The sequence below is a fragment of the Vulpes vulpes genome, chromosome 5, assembly GCF_048418805.1.
Source record: "Vulpes vulpes isolate BD-2025 chromosome 5, VulVul3, whole genome shotgun sequence".
Lineage (NCBI taxonomy): Eukaryota > Metazoa > Chordata > Mammalia > Carnivora > Canidae > Vulpes > Vulpes vulpes.
Genome location: NC_132784.1, coordinates 125,420,205 through 125,434,519, shown reverse-complemented (window position 1 = coordinate 125,434,519; position 14,315 = coordinate 125,420,205). Strand labels below are relative to the sequence as shown.

The 14,315-nt window shown below is 49.4% G+C and overlaps 1 protein-coding gene across 13 annotated transcripts in view; it reads left to right on the top strand.

Annotated features, from left to right (window-relative positions):
* Positions 1 to 14,315, top strand: part of SRPK2 (SRSF protein kinase 2) — a 239,927-nt gene that overhangs the window by 222,876 nt on the left and 2,736 nt on the right. For 5 of the 13 annotated variants that reach the window (XM_072759931.1, XM_072759923.1, XM_072759924.1 and 2 more), the window contains 5 exons: positions 509 to 609; positions 726 to 833; positions 5,251 to 5,320; positions 5,929 to 6,021; positions 6,349 to 6,441. In XM_072759931.1, coding sequence (XP_072616032.1) covers positions 509 to 609; positions 726 to 833; positions 5,251 to 5,320; positions 5,929 to 6,021; positions 6,349 to 6,441 — 465 coding nt within the window. The remainder of the gene's footprint in view (positions 1 to 508; positions 610 to 725; positions 834 to 5,250; positions 5,321 to 5,928; positions 6,022 to 6,348; positions 6,442 to 14,315) is intronic. The other 8 variants (XM_072759920.1, XM_072759925.1, XM_072759930.1 and 5 more) reach the window with 2 other exon arrangements.

Here is a 14,315-nt window from a genome sequence, read left to right as displayed (position 1 = left end):
TCAGTCATCAGCTGCCCTTTGAGATCTCTGTGCTCAGCCCAAGCAGGAGAGGTAGGTGACGCAGTTACCAGGTGAATTGAGCATCACTTACAAAGGGATTGGCCACCCAGGAACGTGTTCTCTCTACCTTCGTGTTTCACGTAGTAATGCACCAGTGAGCTAGATGTGGTTCATTGTGGGCTCTGAGGCAGTGAGGAGTGGCTAGAAAGATGCCAAGGGGAGGAGAGTAGGGTTGACCTAGGGGTGAAGGAATCAGGGATATAAGGAGAAAGAACAAGGCCAGGTCAGGGAGGTGTCTGGGCAGCCCAGTTTGTTCTCTCCTGAAACATCTTCTAGGGATGGAGACCAAGAATTTAAAATTCTGTTGAGTGCAACGTACAGGGTTCCAGGCCTAAGTGATCATCCCATCACTTTCCTAGAAAAGGAGACTGTGCCCGGCAAACATTGTGTGCACACATGCAAACCACTTATCCCAGGCACTAACTGTCCTGCTGTTTGCTCATGCCAGCAAAAACCCGGGCGGCCGACTTGTTGGTGAATCCCCTGGATCCACGGAATGCAGATAAAATTAGAGTTAAAATTGCCGACCTGGGAAATGCTTGTTGGGTGGTAAGTAGAGTCTTCTTTCTAAAACATTTTGATCATGATCACGTATTAGAAGACACTTTGTTTTTTCTTTTTAATGTCTGTTTCCCTCCATAGTAATACAGTCTGTTCCCTTCCAGCATAAACACTTCACAGAAGACATCCAGACACGTCAGTATAGATCCATAGAGGTTTTAATAGGAGCAGGTTACAGTACACCTGCTGACATTTGGAGTACCGCGTGTATGGTAAGAACGGCCTTGGCCATTTTCTTCTCTTGGCTCACCCCCTTAATGCTCACGATGCGCCGTCCCACCGGTGCATGTGGTCTGAGTTTTCCTGACCATGAAGTCTGTCCTCTGTGGGATGGGTGAGGGCAAGGCTGCTGTCTTGAGCGTGTTGTGAATTGGAAGGACCCTCAGGCATGTCCTGGGGTTCGGCTTGGTCTCATTTCATCGGTGTCTCCTCAAGGCCCTCTTCAGCCACCGCCCGAGCGTCACACCTTCTGCTCTGATGACAAAGATCACTCCAAGTAATTCCTCCTGGTTTCTGAAGCTTGCAGGTCATACGCAGGTTTACCCTCTGCTCATGCTGAGGGGGATGATGAAGCAGTGGTGTCTCCGGAGGGTTGTCTGAGGTAACCCTTCTTGGTGACCTTTGACAGACCTTATCTCCTTAAGGAGATGGAGTTCCCTAAGTGCCATCTCTCCTCCTATCTCTCCTCCTATAAAATCTAGGGAATATTCTGGCTCATTGCTGTCGGGCTGTCCTCTGACTTCCAGGACCCAGCAGCTGCGTGTGTTCCCTTTGATTGAGTCTGTTTGCTTGGAAAACAGGAAGGTGTTTCTCATCAGGGCCTCGGGGCGCCTCTTCTTTCACCCACGTGTCCTCTTCCCTTTGGCTGCATCACAAGTTTGTGTCTAAACCTTGCCCCAAGTCCTCACCAGGGCATCTTCTTCTCACTGCTGACCTGTGAATTGATGAGCATGAGTGGCCTCTCGTCTCTACGCCAATTTCAGCAGTTTCTCTTTCTTGGTCCTGTTCCCTAGCCGGGGCGCGTGTGCACACTGTGTGTGTGTGTGTGTGTGTGTGTGTGTGTGTGTGTTTGGGGTGCAGTTTCATGTTTTTCTTTCTTAATTCCACCCCTCCCAAATTCTCTGTTATATTTACAGTAAGAGGCTTTGTATATAAAGCCTCGCACTCGTCTTCTCACTAGAAGGAGCAGTGGGTAATATACGTACTCGCCTGTTATTCAGAGATTAACAGTTCTTCGGAGTGCGCTGTGCTGTGTGCCCTCCGATGCCACAGTAAAAAGTGTGGTGCTAGATAATATGAAGAAAAGTAGATGTTTGTGTAAAGTTATCAAGATCTGAGGCAAGATGTGGCCAAATAGATCAGAAACAGTGTGCCTTTGTTTTCCTACTTCGCTCTGACAAATCATACCAGATAATAATTTTTAAAATAAAGTTTTTTGGTGAGTATCAGAAACTTAGGTCTTTGCTGTGCGATGTATGGAAAAGAATGGTGAGAAGAATTGGTGGACGTGTGATGGCTGCTTTGACCGTGGAGACTGTGGTGTGGGGAGGGACAGGACCGGGGGGGTGGGTGGAGGCCCCGGAAGCGGCGGGAACCGAGGCTAGGCCAATGGGAAGTGGGGAGAAATGTTCCGTTTCGGAATGTGGTGAGGTCAAGCCTTAGGTGTCCCTAGCGACACAGGAGGGGCCCTGCCAGGCTGCCCTGAATTAGACTCTGAGGGCTCTTTCAACTCTGAAACCTGTGCTTCTAATTTGGGGTGTTAAATTTTGATGATATAACCGGAAAACTAGGACAAGATCACAGAGGTAGGAGAATAATGTGGAGCCGTCAGTTCGCTTTTGTGTCAGGTTGTGTGTCTTGCCTTCCATTAGGTAAGGACTTGTCCCCCCACATGGTGTCCCCGTCCTAGCCGCTTCTCCTCCTGTGAACAGTGATACAGAAGTAGCAGACTGTCTCCTTCCTCCTTCCTCCCCTTCCTCCCAAATTAAGCATAAATTCCCTCAGGGCTTCGAGGGTTACTTGGGGAGATTTAAAACACTTTTAAAATCAGCTGATTGTTGTCATGGTGATGTTTCCCCCTGCCCCCCAAGGGGGCAAGCCTCGTCCCCCACCCCTGCCTTCCATCCCTGAAGGCAAGGCTGAGAGGTCCCTTTTGTTTTTCCTAGAGAACCTGGTAAACACATTGTTTCCTCATCCCATCCCTGTGTTAAAGTTTAGAAATACAACAGTATATTAAATTCATAATGCTAAGCTGTACTAAAGCTCCAGATGGTTCTTGGTGATGAGGCGTGGAGGCCTTTGATGACATAAATGGCAGTAAGTCTTGCAGAGGCTGCGGGGTTGAGAGATCCCTTGTGGCAGGTGGTGGCCGTGCTCACTGTTGGGCGCCCTTGCTGTTGTCAGGAAGGAGGGCCACAAAACCAGGTGGAGTAGGTGAAGTGTGTCACTTGTTGAACCTCTTTTCCTCTTCTTGAGTTTTGGGGCTCCTCCAGATGTTAGTCCGTGTGGGCTGAGGCACTGCTTGCTTGCAGTGGTGTGTCGGGGCCCCAGAACAGGTAACTTCTGCGGGCTCCCTGGTGAGCCCCAGTGAGTGCCATAGAAACCAGGAAAGCCAGTCTGACCGTCTGACCCATTTCACCCAGCTTCCTCAGCACCGCTCACACGTCTGCAGACAACAGGTGACCTCACTGCTTCAGAATGCGGTTCCTTGGGGTGGGGGAACCTTGGTGTGCAAGGAACAGGTGCCTGGTCTCAGAACCTGAGGAGAGAATTTGGCCCAGGGGAGAGTCCTTGTAGGGAATTTGATCAAGCACAGCGGAAGGAATGCCAAGTTCCCAAGCGTTCCAAGTCCCAGTGTTAAAGTAGTAATAGTAGTAAGGTTCTGTCGGGAGGAACTTACTGAGTTCAAGGCCATAATCCCTCATAGTTTCTTAGCTGCCCGCCTGAAAGCAGCCGACATTTCATTGTAATGCCTGCACCCGCTGTTGATCTTGTCCTTTCGTTAAGAAAATCTCGTCACTCTTCAGAGAACTAGGACCAGATGAGGACCGGAGGGCCTCCTCCATCTTACCTCTCCTCTTCCTTTTTTCTTTTAGATCATTTCTTTGTGGGCTTCTTAGATTTGAGTGTTTCATTGAAAATACACGGGTGCTAATCAGAACGGCCTCTTTCAGAGAACACTCAGGTGACATGTCTTAGTGTTTGGCTCTAAGAAATATATTCAGCCTGACGGAAATGTTTGCATGAGCAAGGGCTCCAGAGCAGGGTTAAGGAGCCTCTGTGGCACTGTCCTTGGAGCCTCCGCAGCGGCTCCCCCCGGCTTCTCCACGGGGGTCTCTCCTTTCCCTCTTGGCTCGTCCCAAGCCAAGAAGACTCTTCTGGACATTCACCATGAAATCTGATTGTTCCCTTCGGACTTGTGGCCACGTGTGAGGTTTTGTGCCCTGACCCAAGATCGGTGTATCTTGTTCACTGTGTGGAGGGGAGAGGCCCCAGGTGAGGACTTCCCTGACCAGCTTTCTCTGAGACTGGGCGTGTCCAGGCCCTGCAGGATCCGGAGTTCTTGAGCTGGTGCTCTCACAGGGTAGCTGACAACCATCTTGTTACCCCACCTCCCTCCTTTTTTTCTTTCTTAAAAAAAAAAGTGAGGCGCTGTGGTCATGCCCCAGCACAGCCACCCTTGGTTCTTTGAAGGCAGTGGTGGGGAGCCCCTCCTCCACATGTGCTCAGGGACAGGGGGTGGAAATGGGGGGATGCGGGGAGGGCAAGTCCCCGGGTGCCTTTCAGAACAGTAAGCTCCAATACAGAATTGAAGTATGGGAAAACCAAAAATAGGATTTAGTCTTTCCTTTTTATTTATTTATTTATTTATTTTTTTTAGTCTTTCCTTTTTTTAAAAAAGATTTTAAAAACATGGTATTGGATCCTCAGAGCAACAGCAGTTACCATCTTTATATATGTTAGCAAATTAAACTCATGGCCCTGAGGGGTTTTTTTGAGAACCAGGGGAGAAGACTGCCTGATAGAAATGGAAAGTGGCAGCCCAGGAGGCAGGCCAGCTCTCCCTGCCTTCCTTACCTGGCTCTTTCCACCGCAGGGCACCAAGCAGCAGCCACAGAGCCTTCTTTGTGGCTCTCGATTTCCCTTTGGTTGAGTCAGAAATGAAAGAAATGAGACACAGAACATGGTTCTTGGTTACTGAGACATGAGAGTCTTCGCTTCACCTGCTCTCAGGGCCAGATGAGCTTGCAGGTTGAGAGAAGGTTGATCTAGGACCTGGTCCTAGATCAAGTCCGGGTCCCGCCATTCAGAGTTGGGGTGCGGTCCCCCGCTAGGCCTGCACACGGCTGCTTGCCAGCGTGCTTCCTGCAAGATGAGGGGCGTACGCAGCCTTTACATCCTCTGGTGGAGGAGATGTAAGAATATTTCTCAGACTTCTTTGAACTTTTTGGAAGGAAGAAAAAGGTTGGTGTTGAGTTCTTTTAGAAGGCTCCTTGGGTTGATCAGATCCTCATAAAACGTCTCTTGTACAAGGAGAAACAGTTGCTGCCTCGGGGGCCACTTCCCAGAGTGGGAATGTCATCTGTTATCTTAGCGTGTCATCTTAGCGTGTCATCTGTTGTGTCCTAGGCATTTGAGCTGGCAACGGGAGATTATTTGTTTGAACCGCATTCTGGGGAAGACTATTCCAGAGACGAAGGTGAGTATCACTCGCTGCTGAATATCTCAGGCTGGGTCTCCGGGGAGGCCTGAGCTTCTGGAGAGGAATGTATTCCTGCACTGAAACAGAGCTATGTTTTGGTTTTCAAACGCCCAGTTCAGATGCTCTTCCTTGGGCTTGGAGCCCCCTCAGGCCTGATAGATGGGCAGCTTTGTGGAGAGCCCTTGGCCTGAACTTGCTCGGGCCTGGTGCCCAGCAGCCAGGAGACGACAGGCTGTAGGAATTGCAAAGCCTTTCTGTGGTCCTTTTGTCCACTGATCCACTGCCCATTTCTCTGTCCTGTTGGGGAGCTGAGTTGAAAACCTGGGAATTCTGGCTTGAATTCCATCTGTAAACCTGACCATCTCCATGCTTATTTGCTTGCAATGCTGGGGTGGCCTGGGGTGAGCTGGCACAGTCACCGTTAATGCTCCAGATGGTGCCTGAGGCCTGCCAGCCCCAGAAGCCTCTGCATGAATGTGCTGCAGACATTGTTGATTTGAATCTATTTCTGATTTTTTACTAATTTCAATTTTTCCCCTCTTCTTTTATCCCATCCTTCCCTGTGCCCCTCCCATTCCCGTATCCTTTTTTTCTCTCCTCCATAGACCACATAGCCCACATCATAGAGCTGCTAGGCAGTATCCCAAGGCACTTTGCTCTGTCTGGAAAATATTCTCGGGAATTCTTCAATCGCAGAGGTAGTACCTCTTCTTTTTGAAAAACGCCACGATGCAGACAGAAACGGGATAGCAGCTGCCTGTAGCATTAATGGTGACAGAGCTGTCTCCTAAATTCAAAAGGCAACCTAACAAAATTCCCACGCTGATTTAAAAATTGAGAGGGAAGGCCACACTTGCCCCGTGCTGTGGTCACCCCGTGCATCCGGCCACACCGGCAAAGCCCGTGCTTGGATCACGCAGGTCGCGCTCTGTTTCTGTCTGCGCGGGCGGTAGCAGTGTCTGCATGCAGTGTACTGATTCAACTGTCGTGTGTTTCTGTTTTGCTGGCAATGTTTCCCAATGCAGATCACATAGCATTGATCATTGAACTGCTGGGGAAAGTCCCTCGAAAATACGCTATGTTGGGGAAATATTCCAAGGAGTTTTTCACCAGAAAAGGTAACGGTATTTATGCAACACTAATTTTCAGCATAATCCTCCCCCCAAAGGAGAAATTGTGCATTCACATTTGGGCAGTGGAGAAAGACCTGGACCCTTGCAGGTGGGAAAATCTGCTGAAGAAAGCTGTCAAGACCTAAGCTTGAACCATCCCGTGTCTGTGGAGTGTGGATTTTGTAAGAGCACAACCTTCCTGAAACCCTTGGTCTCCTCCCCACCTCCCTCTCCTATTCTGAGCCCAAACTGTGGATTTGTGGATTTGTAAAAAGGAGTGGACGTGATTTTTAGGGACCAGCTACACTTGACTTTGTGTCTTCCACGCTGTTGTTCTTGGAACTGCAGGGTTTTCTGCCATGGAGCAGAGGCAGCCTAAGGACTGGACTTGACGAACAGGCCTCCGTGTCACCTTGGGTCTGTGTGAGCTACTTCCAGAGTGGGGTGTGGGCCCGTGAAACTCTGCGCCCCACACGCGTAGAAGTCCGGCTTTTTTCTCCCATTGCATTACTCACGCTGCTTTGTGGCTGAGTTACTTGAATATCACAGGTCTGTCGATCTTCCCTTGACGTGACCCTAAACAATCATTCCTTTGCCTTGTTTAGTCTCTAGTTTGTAATCGGTTTTTAAAAATACCCAGAAGCCCCAGGAATTTAGTGTTAAAAGGACCCTTTCCCACTGCCATATTTTTTTGTGTGAGCATGTTGGGCCTCTTGAATCCTGTTTTTCCAGCTCAGATTTTTGGAGGGGAAAGGGCTGCAACACACTTTAATAATAAACATTTGAAGTTGGTTGTGAGCAGCAGGACATAAGAGTTTCTAGAAATTTCTGAGGGTCCTTGGTATTCTGTTACTCTCTGCATTAGCCAGATTTAGAGAACTGGTTTTGACTTTTTATCTTCCTGTGAGATAAGGTATTATTTTAGAGGAATAATCCTTTATTATACCTTTTGGTGATATTGAGCTGACCGGTCCTTGTTTCATCCTCTACGTATCCCTGTTAAACACACAAAGTTTGAGAACTAACTGTGCCGAAGCTGGTAGTTTCCCATTCCACTTCCTCAGGGGACAGTGACCACAACCCGCAGCTGTCCTGGGATCACCTAGTGGGCAATCTCGAAAATATGTAACTAGATGCAGTTATTTTCTTATTACCTTTTAAAGACTTACTACCGGAGAAAAGATTGTTAGGGAGAACTGTCCTGTAGATAGCCTGTATTAATTTGAGTTCCAAGAGCCTGCCTGATCTTCGAGGCTGGGTCTCACGGCCAGGTCCGTGCTTCCCCTCACACGTGGGCCCCAGTAGGCCTGAGGGGCGGTAGGACGGCTTTGCCGCTGAACCGTGGTTAGGGACAGAGCTGGGGTTTGCGCATGCTTTGAGGCTGGCTGTGTCTCCACTTCATGTCCCCTCTGAACCTCCATTTTCCCCGTCGGGGTGGGGCGATTTCAGGGCGTGTGGTTGTTCTAAAAAAGTATAAGAGTTGTCTATGCAGTGCATGGCACCATAGTAGGTCATGTCATGTTTGCTAAGGCAGAGTTATAAACGAGAACACTCTAAACAGGATGAACTTCTAGACAGTATTACTGAGAGAGCAGACTAAGGTTCCATAGGAAACTTCTAGAAAAATGTTACCTGAAAATACTTGGGGCCAGGGAAAGCTCAGGATGATTATGGCTCGGGATTCACTGTGGCCTGAGGAACTCTGTTCTAATCAAGGCAGACCCCTTCTTCATACTTGAGGATGTCTCCAGAGCCCGTGAGAGATGGCCTGGCCCCGGACGACGTGGCTGCACATGACGCGGTGCGGCGAGCGTCCAGCCCCTGCTGTCACCGTTGTGTGATACGGGCTTGGAGGGGAGGGTGGGCCAGGAGCTGCCGGCCGCTGCCGTGAAAGAGGGGATATCACTGACCTGCTGCTGTGGGGCAGGGGCAGCCCGCAGAGCCCGGGACCGTAGCACCTGCTCCTTTAGCCAAGCGGACGGTCTGCATAGGCGGATGCACAGGTTCCAGCCTCACGCACGGCGGGACCCACAGCCCCGACGGCACACGGGGGTACTTGCTTTCACCAAGCTGCCGCCGCCTGTCCTCCGCAGCAGGGAGCTGCTTAGGATGCCTGGGCTCTGCGATTCTCGGTCCACTGTCCGTGGGGCAGGAGCCACATACTGTGCACGTGGGGCTGGGGTGGGGGAGACAAACGGAATGGACCCCAGTGGTAACAAAATGAAGTCCTGTGCTCTGGTTTGTTCCTGGAGGCAGCTGCCCCGAGCCACTTGTGCCCATTGGGCTTTGCCTGCGCCCCAGGCCACTGGGGCCACACCTACTGGGGAGCAGCTCAGACCCGGCCAGAGCTTGGAGCCCTCCGCCCTGTAGCCCTTCGCGCTGGAGGGCAGTGGTCGTGCGGCCTTTCCGTCCGCTGCTCCTGGGACTGCTCGGGGTCTGTGCCCGACCACTGCCCACCCCCCTGGTGGGAGTACCGGGTGCTTGCCTGGCTCCTGTGCTGCTGGGTCATCAGGCTGTTAGCGTGCGTGGGCTTTAGGCCTGCGTGCATGGGGATTTTTTTTTTTTTTTTTTTTTTTTTTTTGAGGAGCTTGTTGGACCTGCAGCGTTAAATGCATTTGGCATCCTTGGTAAAGATAGACTGAAAACATTGTGACGTGGTGTTACTTTTTTCCTTCACTTGAATATAAAGGAGAGTTTGTGACAAGGCAGGAAATCCTCTAAAATGACTGGGAATTGGGACTTAGGTCCTGATCATTGTTTGTTTATAATAAGTAGAGATGAGAGGGGATTTAGGGTTTTTACAGAAATCACAGAAGCAGGATTATGATGAATAAGGGCCTCTCATAAAAATAGATTTCACCACGTCCCCCAAGATGAGGGGAATGATGTGTTGTTACATTAAAGATGGGTTTTGTCCTGCCTCCCCAAGTGACTTGTGTGAATATCCATTTTGGAAGTAATGAAACCTTAAATGTATCCATTGAAAAAAAAGTTTTTTAGTATCTTTGTGCCAGAATTGATAAAAGAAAAATCAAAAACTTAGGAAATTGCTTCCATGATCTTGGAAAACAGCCAGCAATTGAGAGGGAGTGAACAGCGCTCCTTGTCCTCCTGGGCGGGAGGCAGGGCTCATCCCCACCTGGAGCCGGGGACAACGTCGGCTCTGTGTTCACATCTTCTTACTTAAAAGTGTTACTAGTTTTATTCATTTCTTGGCCCAGAATTTTTAAATGGAGCTGGATTTTTTGGCAGAGGAAATAATTGCTGTTCTCACCCTGTTAAGGTTTAATAACCAGCAGGTCATTCCTTGGGATGCGGACATTAGCCACCAGAGATCATCCATAAAAGCCGTCTTGGTCAGTGTGAGGAGATGTGCCCCAGTAGAAATAAGCATCTCTTGAATTTTGTCCTTGTTCTGTCCTATTATGGTCTGAAGGTGTGTCCCCCCCAAATTCCTAGGTGGAATCCTACCTGCCCCCAAGGTGATGATATTAAGAGGTAGGGCCTTTGGTAAGTACATAAGGTCATAAGGGTGGGGCCCTCATGGACAGGTTAGTGCCCTTGTGGACAGGACCCCAGACGGCTCCCGGGCCGCGTGTGCCCTGTGAGGAGGACGCGAGGAGTCTGCGCCCCGGGAGAGGCCCACCAGAGCCCAGCCCCGCCGCAGCCTGATGTCAGACGACCAGCCTCCGGAACTGCGGGGAATACATTGTTCATTTTTATTTCTAAGGCACTCGGTTGTATTTTGTGATGGCAGTGAAAGCAGGCTAATAAGACGCGTCCCCAGAAGAGGGATTATTCTTCCAGAAGTGTCCCAGGCCTCAGGTGGCAGTGGCACAGACAGCGCTGTCAGGGGCACGCTGGCCTGCGCCACTGACCGACGTGGTGTTGACCCATTGGCGGCCATCACTTTAGTAAGACTTTGCTGAGAATGGAAATATCAGAGGGGTTTACTATTTTTTTTTTAATTTTTATTTATTCGTGAGAGACACAGAGGCAGAGACCCAGGCAGAGGGAGACGCAGGCTCACTGGGGGGAGCCCGATGTGAGACTCGATCCCAGGACCCCATGACTTTAAAAACTGGTTTGATGCTGGGTAAGGCAGTCCAGTGTGTTAGAACATTTGGGAGTGATATTTTGTGCTGGACCAAAGACCTCAAATTGCATTTGGAAATTTCATAGCTTGGGCAGCACAGTGCCTGCAGGTCCCCTGTGACGGGCCCCTGATGGGTGAGGCTCCAGAGAGCCTCAGAACTGAAAGGGACTCTCTAAAAGAGGCGCCGTGTGCTGCATTCTTAACCTCTAGTGTTTGAGATGAAAATTATTAGAAGGCTTTTAACTTCTCTCTAGAATCACCCCAGATCAGCAGATGGTCACGTTTCCGTGAAGCGTGAAGCCCTTTGTGGGCGGTGAGCCCGAGTGTGATTGGCTGGGCCTCGGGTGGCGGTCTTGTCAGGCTCTGCCGTTTGCCACCTGCCAGCCAGGTAGGTGCCAGCAGGTGCCAGGCGCCGGCACAGGGCGCATCTCCGAGGGAGCTGGACTCGGTGCAGATAACTAGAAGAGGTTCCTCATGCTACGGAGTCTGAAACTCTCAAGATGTGAACTACTTTAATTACAGTTTCACTTTATTCATTTCTGAGTTGTGAGGATTCTCTGTGAGATCAGGGGCTCGGTGTGTCTCATTTGCTGCGGGATCCCCACAGCCTGGTGCAGAGTGGACACAGTAAGTGCTTATTAATAAATTTAAAAACATGAATCTGTGTTCGGTCTTGGTTTTGGAGGGAAGCCTTTATGAGCCAGAAGCAGTGGTGCTGTGTCCCTGTCGGCCTGGGAGGGCCCATGTGGCACCCCCGCGGCGGCCCTGCACCCTGTTTGCAGGCTGCACGATCGAGGCCCCCCAGCTAGGGTCAGGGTGCAAGACAGGAAGGTGCTGTAGTGATGAGACCGCGCCGTGGAGGCAGACAGTGGTGACACTGAACACAGCAGACGTTTTGGAAAAGAGCAGCCCGGGATCCCTGGGTGGCGCAGCGGTTTGGCGCCTGCCTTTGGCCCGGGGCGCGATCCTGGAGACCCGGGATCGAATCCCACGTCCGGCTCCCGGTGCATGGAGCCTGCTTCTCCCTCTGCCTATGTCTCTGCTTCTCTCTCTCTCACTGTGTGCCTATCATAAATAAATAAAAAATTTAAAAAAAAAAAAAAAAAAAAAAGGAAAAGAGCAGCCCATGGGCCACAGCTGGTCATAGGCCCGAATCAGTGTTTTTAATCATTTCATTTTGAAGTTGAGCATATCATGCCAAGAAAGTAGTGAAATTGCTGCTATAACAGGTTCAATTACGTTCTATTATAGTTCATCCCATTTATTCGTATCATTTATTATGAGCTGCTAATTAGTGGAGTGTTTGTTTTTACTGCGTGCATTAACAGTGTTGGAATTCTTTTAAAGTCATTATTTTGTTGTAAGGTTTATACTTTTTTTTTTTTTAAAGATTTTATTTATTCATGAGAGAGGCAGAGGCATAGGCAGAGGGAGAAGCGGGCCTCCCAAGGGGAGCCCGGTATGGGACTCGATCCCCGGACTCCGGGATTACTTCCTGAGCCAAAGGCAGATGCACAGCCACTGAGCCACCCAGGCGTCCCACGGTGTGTACTGTTTCTAATAACAGCTTTATTGAGATGTAATCTAGACCCTTCACCCTTTTAAAGTATACAGTTCAGGGCAGCCTGGGTGGCCCAGCGGTTTAGCGCCGCCTTCAGCCCAGGGCCTGATCCTGGAGACCCGGGATCGAGTCCCACGTCGGGCTCCCTGTGTGGAGCCTGCTTCTCCCTCTGCCTGTGTCTCTGCCTCCCTCTCTCTGTGTCTCTCTTTAAATAAATAAAATCTTAAAAAAAAATAAAGTATACAGTTCAGTAGTTTTTAGTGTATTCCAGAGTTGACGTGGCTGTCAGCACTAGCTGGTTTCAGTGTCTTCTTTCTCAACCAGAAACCAGGTGCCTGTGGCGCTCACCCTGCTCTCGCCACCTCCCCCCCCCCCGCGCCCGTGGATCTGCTCTCTGCCTCCTGCGGTTTCCCTGTTTGGACGGGTCCTATAAACGGGATCGTGCAGTACGTGGACTTGGAGATGGTTTCTCCCAGTTCCTCTCATGTGTGGTGGCGTGTACAGTACCCTGTGCTGTGCCGGGTGTGTGTGTGGGTGACCGTGTTTGGTTTCCCCACTCATCAGTTGACAGGTGTCAGCTTATCCCCCATCCAGCCCATCCGCCTTCTCTCCACCACCCTCAGCGTGTTCTCTGTCATTAAGAGTGTCCCATGGTTTGTTTCCTTCTCTCTTTTTTCTTTCTTCCCTGCCGCTGTTTATCTGTTTGTTTTCTTAAATTCCATGTATGAGTGAGCTCCTACCTGATCAACTGTTTAGAAGACTGTGTTTCATATTGAATTGAACACAGTAACTTGTACATGTGATCATAGGGCCTGGGCCAGTTTACTTCCTGGCTTTTTTCTTGGCATTAGTTCTTCCAGCTCTACATGACCCACATGTCTGTTGTGTTCAGAGGCAATTCGGTGTTGTTCCTGCGGTGTTATTGTGTGTTCAGTACCAGTTGGTGCTCAGGACTGTGTTGCATGTTGCATGTTTTCCTGTTACAGCGTCTTTGCACATGGTTGTGTGGGACTACCTAGCCAACGGAAGTTAGGTATTTTAGTCTGTACATTGGAAATAAATGTGTTGGTTTCTAGCTAGTGAGGTATGAATAAATAGATTTTTTTGGCCTTTCGGCTGTGTATTGTTTTCGTCACTATTATTATGCAGGTTTTAAGGCATCCAGCACAGTAAAGCTGCTCTCTTTTCATAAAAGATTGTACTTAATTTGATGCCTTTTGATGAGTTTTAGTTTAAAAGTGGCACCCCCCGACAGAGCTTCCTCCTCAGTCTCCGCAGACACTGCAGCTCAGCAGGTGCGTCCATTAAAACCCACGGCATGTTTGCTCCGGGCCAGAACAGATGAAGGTCAGTGGTGGAGGGGTCTCCCTTTCCAGAGAACTTGGTTTTAGCATGTGATGTGTGATGTGAACTTCCCTAGTGTCCTTTATCCTTGCTCCGGTGAGAGCCACAGTCCCTAGAAAACCAGTAACGAAGCTGGTGTTTGGGGGCACCTGCTTTGCATCTTTAAGGGCGTTTTGAAAATTACTCTTGCGATCCAATTCTTCTGGTACCAGACATTGTGCCATATAATTTCACTCCATGTTATTAGGTAATATTAAATAGTGTTCATCAAGTAGGTGTCCGATGGTTGGTTGGTTGTTTAGCCACGATTTGCCTATCACCGAGCATTTCACAAGCACCTCTAATTTTGCAGTGTGTGTGTTTGGGGTGTGGGGTGGTGGGTGCTAGGGTTTATTCTCTTAGGCTGGATTCCTAGAGCTGGAATTACCAGATTAAAGGGGATGAACTTCCAGCGATTGCTCAGACTTCATTCCCAGTGACAGGGTCTTCCTTCCACAGGGGGGAACATTTTCTCCCCTAAGATGTCAAGTCCACTTCCCTCATAGAAGTAGACCTGACCTACAGTTCTGTAACCACCCTGAGCTCTAGCCTCCGTCCTCAGATGATTTTATACACTGTCTGACAAAAAACATTCCCTAGAGTTTTATTAATTCCAAATTCTGTGCACTTGATGAGTACAGCACTACAGAGATACCAGCTCATAAGAACAGAATTAAAAGAGCATGTGAGCCAAAAAAAAAAAAAAAAAAAAAAATCCTTGTGCGTGAAATTATGGGTCATTTTTCTCTTGTTTTTAGTCTCCTGTAATGTTCTTTGATTCTCCATGTGATTAATGGAAGAGGGGGGTGGTCAGTGGTCTAAATGGAGATGCCTCAGTGG